The 10,254-nt window shown below is 43.1% G+C and overlaps 1 protein-coding gene across 4 annotated transcripts in view; it reads left to right on the forward strand.

Annotated features, from left to right (window-relative positions):
- Window positions 1-3,739, forward strand: part of Frmd6 (FERM domain containing 6) — a 77,657-nt gene extending 73,918 nt beyond the window's left edge. For all 4 annotated transcript variants that reach the window (XM_028789203.1, XM_028789208.1, XM_028789211.1 and 1 more), the window contains exon 14: window positions 881-3,739. In XM_028789203.1, coding sequence (XP_028645036.1) covers window positions 881-1,165 — 285 coding nt within the window. In that variant the 3' untranslated portion in view covers window positions 1,166-3,739. The remainder of the gene's footprint in view (window positions 1-880) is intronic.
- The last annotated feature ends 6,515 nt before the right edge of the window (window positions 3,740-10,254 follow it).

A 10,254-nucleotide genomic window follows, 5' to 3' on the forward strand; every position in this document is an offset into this window, starting at 1 on the left:
TCTGTGTGTGTGTGTGTGTGTGTGTGTGTGTGTGTGTGTGTGTGTGCACGCACATATGTGCACATGCATGCAGATACCTGTGGAGACCAGAAGAGAGTCATTCTCTGGACGCTGGAGTTACAAGCGGTTGGGAACCAGTGCTAGGGTGCTTAGAGGTCTCCCGGCTCTTCTTCAAGAGCAGCCAGTACTCTTAATGGCTAAGCAATCTCTGAAGCCCCAGGTCCCTCCCAGCCTTTGGCAGCCAGAACACTTTATATCCTGGACTCTTTAAAACTTGCTTCTTCAAGCTGTGTTTCTTGAGTGATAATTGCTTTACCATTCTTATTAAAATATTAACAGACCCAAGCAGGAGGAGTATGAGCAAGTTGAACTGCCCTATCCTGATTCAAGAAGAAAGAAAACCAGAAGTTTTATCATATAGTCTTCCTTTGCAGTAATCTCTTGATTTCACAAATGCTAGGAGTAGCTGCCCATCTGACTCTGCTGTATACACTGGGAGGACCACTGCACAGCTGCACCAGCTGACTCTGTGCTGGCTGTATACACTGGGAAGACCACTGCACAGCTGCACCAGCTGACTCTGTGCTGGCTGTATACACTGGGAGGACCACTGCACAGCTGCACCAACTGACTCTGTGCTGGCTGTATACACTGGGAAGACCACTGCACAGCCACACCAACTGAGTGTTTTGGCAGGCCAGGCATTTTGATATACTCAGACAGTTATTCCCCCTGAAGGGCACAGATTGGAAAGCCATTTCTAACATGAAAAGACTACTGGGCACTTTACGGTTTGCTGCAGCTCTCTCTGCTGGGCAGAGACATTACCGTCTCACGTGATCCATATTTACATTTTTCTCACCTTTTATCTTTCTTACAGACGATATGTCGAAAACCAAAGACTTCCACTGACCGGCATAGCCTGAGCCTTGACGACATTAGACTGTACCAGAAAGACTTCCTGCGCATTGCAGGCCTGTGTCAGGACACCGCTCAGAGCTACACATTCGGGTGTGGCCATGAACTGGATGAGAGCGGTCTCTACTGCAACAGCTGCTTGGCTCAGCAGTGTGTCAACATACAAGACGCTTTTCCAGTGAAAAGAACCAGCAAGTACTTTTCTCTGGACCTCACTCATGACGAAGTTCCAGAGTTCGTCGTCTAAGTCCCACCTGCGGGCAGCCCTGCGGGCAGCTGCTGTCTGCTGGAGGCTGTGGAGTCTGAGGGTCTTTTACACATTATTTGTGCCATAATTTTTTCACCCCAAACTTAGCTCTTTCTTTATAATATTCAAAATGGAAACAAAAGCCTTGGGACAGTTGCACTTTAAGTATTATGCAGAGGTAAAAGAAACACAGAATGTAAAAGGAAGACAAGCACCCAGATGTCTAGTGCCCCTCTGGAAAGAAGTGTGCATTCCGCCTTTACCCAGCTCTCAGACTGTTAGACTGCAGTGGTTTGTTCATCTCGTTTTTCCAATTCAAGTATATGTTTATCATGTGAGAGATGGTAGGCTTATCTGTTTGCTTATGAGTTTTTTAGCCACTCCCTCATGAAGCACTTAAGGTTTGAGGGGGCGGACAGAGGGAAGTTCTCTCTTTTATGGAGAGCCATTCTTAGTACATAGCCATTGCTGCCTCACAGAGGCTGGCCCAGAATGAACACTGACGTCAGTTGGAGTTGCTCAGTTCTAGCCAAAGATGCTATGTGTTGGAAGCACCACTCAGAGTCCAGAAGGCGTGTGCTGACACCTGGACTCCTGCACGCACGGACAGTGCTGCGTCGTCCCCTGTTTTGTTCCTCCAGGAACTTCCCAGGAAGCTCTGGGATTCACCTGTGCTCATGACATAGTGCATTTTGCAGTTTACAAAGCTGGTGAATGTTCCCGATGGAAACGTCTCAGAAACTGTTTGTTTGGTCGTATTTACTTTATTGGTTTTTAATGGTGGCAAATAGATGGTGATGCTAGTTTCTATTTTAACAAGATAGCCTCACTGTATGTATATGTTATACACAGCTAGATACATGGGACTCTGTGTGGTTATATGTGTTTGGAGCTTAGTGACTCTTCATTTGGACTTCCATGTATGTCTTGCACACATAGAATTCCTTGTTTAATGTCGAGGATACTTAGCCACAGACAATCAGTTGATAAATGTAGAGTTAAGAGTGACTTTTCCTTGTGTGCCTTTGGCCAAGATTCTCAACCCTGATTACATAATAGACTTATCTGGAAAGCTTTTAAAACATGCCTGGGTCCCACCCCAGGCTAGTTTAAACCAGTCTCCTGTGACTGGGAGATTGATTTAAAGCGTACCAGGTAGAGACAGTAATACACAGTAGGATTGGAGACCACTAATACAAGAGTATCTTTCTATTCATTTTGAAGTAAAAGTATACAGAGGATATTAGTGATGGAGAATGGGCCATTTTTAAGACAGTTACTGGCCTGCTGCTGTTACAGTGTATAATGAAACCAAGCCAGGAGAATGAGTTTATCAACTTCTTATACATTGAAGACGTTGCTTGCCCTTCAGGAGAGAACTTTATAGCACAATGTCTTTCTAGGAGATGTTTTTAATGATTTAGTATTTTGCAACATTTGTTTACCATATTTTGATACTCCATTTTTGCTATCTGCCAGGTTTTATTAAAAAGAGGACGATGTATTATTTTCTAAAGAAACTCATATTTTTGTACAAAATTATGTTTCCAAGTAAGGAAGAAATAGATTTAGGGTCAGGCAGAACATAGCAGTGTTTCCCCCTGGCTAGGTTCTAGGTTCCAGAGCCCGTGGTGGCCACGGGCATGCCCCACCACGCTGCCCTCCTGTGCGGGCATGGCCTCAACAGGGTCTCATCCAGTAACTCACCTGACACTTTAAAGAAGGGAAAAGAGGTTCTGTGGTCATGACATTATTTTGCTTTTGTCAAATGCTTTTAGAAGAACCAAAGTTTCAGATGCCAGAATGTATATGTGTCTCAGTGTCCTCACGGAAGGGCGAAGGGGTCAGTCACCTGATGGCTTCTTTTGCTTCCGAGTCATTACACAATCTCACCATTGCTCACAGATGCTTAGGGGCCAGCCCCTGGTGAAGTGCGTGCTCCCCAGAGCCCAGATTGCCGTGCTGTGTGACCCCACAGCCCTTGGCGTCTCTTGCAGATACAAAGATGAAAAGGTTGCGTAATTGAACAGGATGTGCTTTATATCTTTTTTTCTCTCTGCTCCAGAATCCAGTCTTCAGGGTGCTGCCCAGGCTGGTGTTCGTCATTCACCCTCCCCCAGGTGGAATTGGGAATAGTCTTACAGATTTTCAAAGACAGAACCAGCCAGGGGACAGTTTTTAGTTTCTGACCCACAGTAGAATCATAGACAGATATGTATGTGGAAATTCACTTTGAAGAATTGACATTTTAGTATTGGGAAACCGTTTTCAAAAATAAAAGGAGGAAAGTATAAAGCTGTTACTTATGCTGCACTTGTTAGCATGTCCCTTGCTGGTAAATGCACCAGTTCAGTCTGTCACCTCCCGTGTCATCTGCATCTGTGTTTGCAACAGTGAGCTTTATATCTAAGTAAGCTGTAAACAATCCTTTCTGTGAAAGGATCATCATGTCGGGATGATACTGAAAGTATGTTAAAAAAAAAAAAGCTACCGTGTTATTTTGTAATTATTTCTTATAGGTGTTTGTTCCATGGTAAGATTGACAGTCAATAAAGTTAACTTTTTTGCCTTTAAGGTGTCTCTTATTATTATACTTCTCAATTAAACAAGAACCAGAAAGAATTCCTTGTATGCTTTCTTTCTGATCTTCTGTCCCACAATGAATAATATTTAAAACAACCTTGTGTTGACCTGAGTCCTGGCCATGCCGGGCCTGCATCACCCATAATAGAATGGTGCACGTTAGTTCTAATGTCTGTGGAGCAGTGATTCCTACCAGCTAGCATGAAGGGTCAGCAAAGTTTCAGGGACTTTTCCAGACACTGGGACAAAGTCTGTCTCATCAGAGGCTAACAGTACTAGTTTAATGTGTGTGTTTGCATATTTACATTTTTATTTATTGTGTGTATGTGTGGGCACACATATGCCACCACACCTATGTAGAGGTCAGAGGACATCTGCAGTTCATGCTCACTTCCTTCATGTGGGTTCCAGAGATTGAACTCGGACTTGGCAGCAGGTACCTTGCTCACTGAGTCATCTCTCTGACTCTAAACAGGCTACTTTAAAAAAAAAAAATTAAAACAATAACGGAAACATAGACATTGTCGAGTGCTGATCCCCAGTATTTTTGTGTGGTTATATTCACAAGGCTGAAAGGTAAAGGCCCGAGGCATAAAGGGAAAGAGTCAAGCTGAGTCTAGGTGGATCTCTGCAAAGCCCAGCTCACTCCCGAAGACAAGGCCAAACATTTCTTCACTCTAGCTTTCTTGGCTACAAAGTGGCAGGAATAATTCCAAGGATTGTTTGAGAAATTAAATTAGGTGCCCCTGATGAGTAAGTGGAGAGACAAAGGTTTTCAGAATTTCAAACAGACATTTAGCTCCTACGAAACTGAAGCCATTAAGAAGCCTAGAATCCCAAATGAGAGGGAGGTGGGAGAGTATTTATGTGCAACGCTGAGGTTTGAGTTTAGGACCCCAAGCATGCTAGCAAGGTTATGTGAGCTAGAACCCAAGTTCTTTTTACTTATGTGTACACAAATGTGTGTGAAAAGCCCAAAGTTAACACAGACCGTCTTCCTTAATCTCCACTTCATTGAGGCAGGGCCTCATGCTGAACCTGGAATTCACTGGCCTAGGCTAGTCCAACTAGCCAAACTGCCCAATCCCTGTTTCTGCCTCCCAAGTAGTCAGATTATAGGTGGCCACCAAAGCTGTGGATTCTGGGGATCCAGACTCTGGTCCTCATGTTTGTAAAGCGAGTGCTTTGTCCCCTGAGCCATCTTGCCATCTCTCGGTCTTTTTTGGTTTGTTTGGTTTGGTTTGGTCTTGGTGTTTGTTTGTTTGTTTGTTTGTTTGTTTGTTTTTGAGGCAGGATCTCATTAAGTTGGTCAGGCTGACTTTAAACCATGATCCTCCTGTCTTAGCCTGTTGAATAGCTGGAACTATAGGCCTGTATCATCAGGGCTAGCTAAAACCAGAACTTTCTAGTGGAGTGTTACTCATGAACATTGCAGAGTACCTGATAAATTGAAATAAGTTTGAAACCAATGGGAGAAAACACCCCAGATCCATTGGTATTTAACCAATGCTGTATTCATCTTGTCCAGGATCGGTTACTGGAATTTTACACTGAGAAAACAGTTAACCCTCCCCCCAAGATCCTGTAGCTAGTGAATGGTACAGTAGCATTTAATTCTTTTCTTAATTTGAATGTTTGAGTAGTTTCCTCTGTATGTATGCATGAGACCGTGTGCATACCTGAAGCCTGCAGAGGCTAGAAGAAGATACCAGGTCCCTTGGAGATGAGAAGGTGCTGCCCTGTAGGTGCTCTGAACTGCTCAGCCACTTCTCCAGCCCCATGTATTGGAGTTTTAAACCAAAATCTGGACAAAACTTTTCCGATTACATATACCAAACTAACCAGTGTCCTTGGAGAACAATGCATTTTTAGACTGAAAGTGAAATTGCTAATTAAGTACTTTATTTTTTAGAAACCAATATGCCATGCATACATGAGGCTTAGACAGGTATTTGCTCAGCACAGAGGCAGGGAAGGCCAGGGATGAGGAATGGAAGCAGAAAAAGCAGAGGTATTACTAGGAAAGACTGCTTGGATAAGGGGCTTAGAAGCCACACAGACAACAGGTATCTGCTGGGGCCCTGTGAGGACCTCTAGGAACCTGTTGGCTTGAGTAATTCTCCTTGGTCCTGACCATGAGAGGTCTTGATAGAGAGTACACAGGGTTTGGTTTGGTCTGGTCTTTTCATGGATGGGAAGGAGTCACTGAGGAAGGAATAGAAGGAAGGAAATATGTAAATGTGTGTTGGTTTGAGATCCACAGAGGAGTGGTGCCTGCAGATGGTTAGGGAAGGAAAGCAAGACTAGAGAGGATGTTGAAGCTCTGAACAGGGTGTGGCAGTGAGGGAGCAGAAGCAAAGGGCTGTTGGACACACACTTGTCTTTTCCCCCACCCCACCCTCCCCAAAAACTAGACGGCCTGCAATTGTGCACTTGGCAAAGGCTCTGGAAAGATGACAATCATCGGCTTACTACTCAGTATTGTTAGTGACATGTATACTGTGTGAATACTTTGCTTGTTGAAATTAGGCACTGTCTTAGGCTTTTACTGCTGTGAATAGACACCAAGCAAATGTTTCCCTCTTAAAGGCAAACATTTCATTGGGGATGGCTTCCAATTTCGAGGTTCCGTCCATTATGACAAGAGTCATGGCAGCATCCATGGTGTTTCCGAAGGAGCTGAGAGTTCTACCTCTTGTTCTGAAGGCAAACAGGAGAAGACTAACCAGTCTTCCAGGAAGCTAGGAGGAGGGTCTCCAAGCCCACTCCCACAATGACACACTTCCTCCAACAAGGCCACACCTCCTAGCAGCACCACTCTAAGCGTATTCAAACCACCACGGGTACAGTGGCTATCATTACTCTCTTCAGCCTCAGCTGCTCATTACAAAGACCTGTAAAGCAGAAACCAACCAGAAGCAAATGGCCCCAGAGCTAACCCAGAGCATCGTGACCAGTCTTTATCCAGGGTGGTTCTGCAGAGAAAACATATGCACAAGAGTTGAGCCTGTTGTCCGATAGCTGAACCTGAGCATTATAGACCAGCCAGACCACTGCCCCTAAACCACCATGAGTCTTGTTTGGGATGAGCTAGGTCTCCAATATCCAAATATATTGTGTTTTGTGAGAGTGACATTCTTTCATCAATATAACTGCTAAAGGAGACTGAAGTTCAAATGAGGTAATGGACTCATAGTTTCAGGACATGTGAATACATCCACCCTCCCTAAGTGAGAGTGTTAGCTACTGTTTAGCTGAGGATGAGGGTGGGGACTAGGGAGTGCAGTCAACCATTTTTAAATCCCCTGTTACTGTTTTATTTGCTTCATCGTTTCTCAGCTGCTTTGTGTAGGCTGATCCCCAAGCACCTAGCCCTTTCATTCTTAAGTCATGTATGTAGAGTCAGCAGAGGAACGTGACTTTCGAAAAATTCTGCTTAAATGCCCTGAACCATTGTAGGCGACAAAGTTAAATACTTAGAGATTAATGGAAGTCTATAAATATTAACCAACTCATTCCATAGGGTGAGTGTTTACCCATCCTGTATCAACTGCAGTCAACTGACGTCGGCTCCATGTACTGCTCTCTTTACTGCCAGACAGCTTTCAACTGGGAAAGGAATTCCAAGTTTACTTCTAAATTGATTGACTGACATTTAAGACACACATCCCAAACTTCCTTTACTAGCCTGAAAATGCCTGTTTTATCTCAGAATATTATTAAAGGTTTTTTGTTTAGATAGTTGGTTTTGGTTTTATTGTTTGTTTGTTTGGTTGGTTGGTTGGTTGGTGAGTTAGTTTTGGTTTTTTGCCTTTTGCCTTTTGCCTTAGTAAAACCATCTGTCAAAGAAGGTAGGTGGAGTGACCACACAGGCAGATAGAAAGATGACAGCAGAACCTGCAGGGAAAGAATGCAATCTCAGGTTTACTTCTCATAGTCCACCATACTCAGCTAGAACACACAGAAAACAGCATCCGATGAGGCAGACTGGACAAAGTGCTTCAAGCTCTGTACATCCTGTGGTTGAATAATGGTCTCTGTTTCCTCATCACTACCCCAGCAGCCTGCCCCAGCTCAGGGCAGCACTTGAAGATCTTCTGTCATCGTGGAAGAATGATCTAGAAAAACGTAATCTTCTGATCCACAGAGGGGAAAGGAAGGATAATATACACAGAAATATTGTAAGAATATGGTTTTGTTTTAATCTCAAGTGTGGTATATGGGGCTGCTTCAGATTGTCCACAGTGGGTGACTATGATTTGCCTTATGCAAAAACAAAAAGCAAAAGCAATGTATTATGAGGTTTATAAACATATATAGAAAAGAGGTATCTGGCCATAAGGCATAAAGACCAAAAGAGATAAAAATATACTATCAAAAGAAGAAGGAATTTGTTTCTTATAAAAGGCCAAAAAATGAACAGTTTAGTTTTTTTTTCAGTCATGTGAAGTGTATTAGAACTACATATCTCTACAATTATTGCATGAATGCAGCCTAGACAACATAGAAGCAAAGGAGCATGGATCCATTCCAAATAAAGAGATACACACACACACACACACACACACACACACACACACACACAGAGCAGGCTGGTTTTGGCTCCCAGGCTATCAGTTATGGACAATATTTTCAGCCTGAGTGCATTAAAAATTGCCTAGATTATAGTAAGGTCCCCTCCCCCAGCTCCACCTCATGTATCTGTAAGAACATTTCAGAGAAGATTAACTAGTGGGCAAAGAACTGGCCTGAATGTGGTTGGTGTGTACCATCCCATGGACTGAGGCACAAACAGATTAGAAGAAAAAAGTAGGGGCTGGAGAGATGGCTCAGCGGTTAAGAGCACTGACTGCTCTTCCAGAGGTCCTGACTTCAATTCCCAGAAACCACATGGTGCCTCACAACCATCTGTAATGGGATGGGATGCCCTCTTCTGTGTGTCTGAAGACAGCTACCGTGTACTCATATGCATTAAATAAATAAATAAATAAATAAATAAATAAATAAATAAATCTTAAAAAAGAAAAAAGTGAAGACGGGCCCTCTCTGTGTGCATCCTGGCTGCTCTAACATGAGATGCTCTACTCCTACCCCTGACACCTCTGAGACAGTGAGCTAACACGAATCCTCTACACCAGCATGGTATGGAGAACGTGACATGGTTATCAATGTGAGCTTACGTGTTAGGTGCATTGCAAATGATCATGAAGGACGCTCAACAAAGGTCTGAGAAAATTTGAAGAGTCTAGCTAAAGACAGAAAAAGATCTTTGCTGTTTTCTTCTAAACTACACATTCTTCTCAGGAAATTAGTATTTTAGAAAAACATAGGCTGAAGGGGTAATTTAGTACGCACAGTTGTTTATTGCTAAGCCTGATACCCGAGTTTGAACCCCCAAAATCCACATGGTATTCTCCCACACGTTGTCTTCTGACCTTCACATATACACACACAAACCCCATACATACCTTCATTAAATAAATGTGAATTTTAAAAATTAAAATTAGGTTAATCATGGTGTAAATGCCTTTTAGAGAAAACCTATCATTAATATTGTCAGAGGTAGAATATATTGCACACAGAAGACTAGAGAAGGTTGCCACTCAGAGAAGAGAAAGTTCCAGGTGAAGAGTTGGGAGAGAAAGGGAGTCCCCCCAGAAAGCAGTAGCAAAAGGTCAAGAGGACAACAGGAAGAGAGAGGAGAGGGCGCTGACATCCAGTACCTGCAGAGCTCATGGACCAGATGGAAAGAAGGCTTGCAAAACATGACTCAGAGTGAGACATGCATGTCCAAACTAGAAAAAAAATGCAGGGAACGCCCCAAAAAATGAATAGTAAAAAACAGTTCAAGGCAGATCATCAGGGAGATTTCAAGAACCCAGAAAGTTTCATAAATGTGTTTGTTTTTTAAAAGAACAAAATGGGAGGTTTATAGTTCTGTGAAGAATGTAGAAAAAGCTGGTAATACAAATACACAGTGAGCAAACCAAAGAGCAGTAACTGAGGACACGTGGTCAGGTAGCACTGTCTATTCCCTTCTGGAGCAGAAAACCATGCCTGAGGGGAGGGTGTGTGTAAAGGTGAGGTGGGCGAGTCTCACCTTTGCTTTTAGAAAGCTGCTAATAGCCCAAAGTGAATGAAGACGCTGGAAAAAAAAAAAAAAAAAAAAGCAGAATGCCTTTGAGAAATATGTACATAAATCCTTCTCTGAAACCACTCTGTGGATTGTAATCATTGCTGGGTGGAGATGGTGCCTAGTACTGTCTTTGACTTTTAAATTATGCAAATGTGGTACAATGTTTAATGTTTTTTTCTTTTTTAAAGAGATCAAATTTATTTCACTCACTAGCCACTGAACTGCTCTTAGTGACCTTGCTTTTCTGGAAGCCACAGAGGGGTGGTGGCATTGATGGGGTGGTGACATGGCTTCTGTGGGGCAAGTGTTGCTATGTTTGGGTAGAAAAGATAGGATGGGTGCCTAGCCCAGCGTGCTGCCACTTCCTAGC

Source organism: Grammomys surdaster, unplaced genomic scaffold (genome assembly GCF_004785775.1).
Source record: "Grammomys surdaster isolate TR1022 unplaced genomic scaffold, NIH_TR_1.0 127, whole genome shotgun sequence".
In the NCBI taxonomy this organism is placed as follows: domain Eukaryota; kingdom Metazoa; phylum Chordata; class Mammalia; order Rodentia; family Muridae; genus Grammomys; species Grammomys surdaster.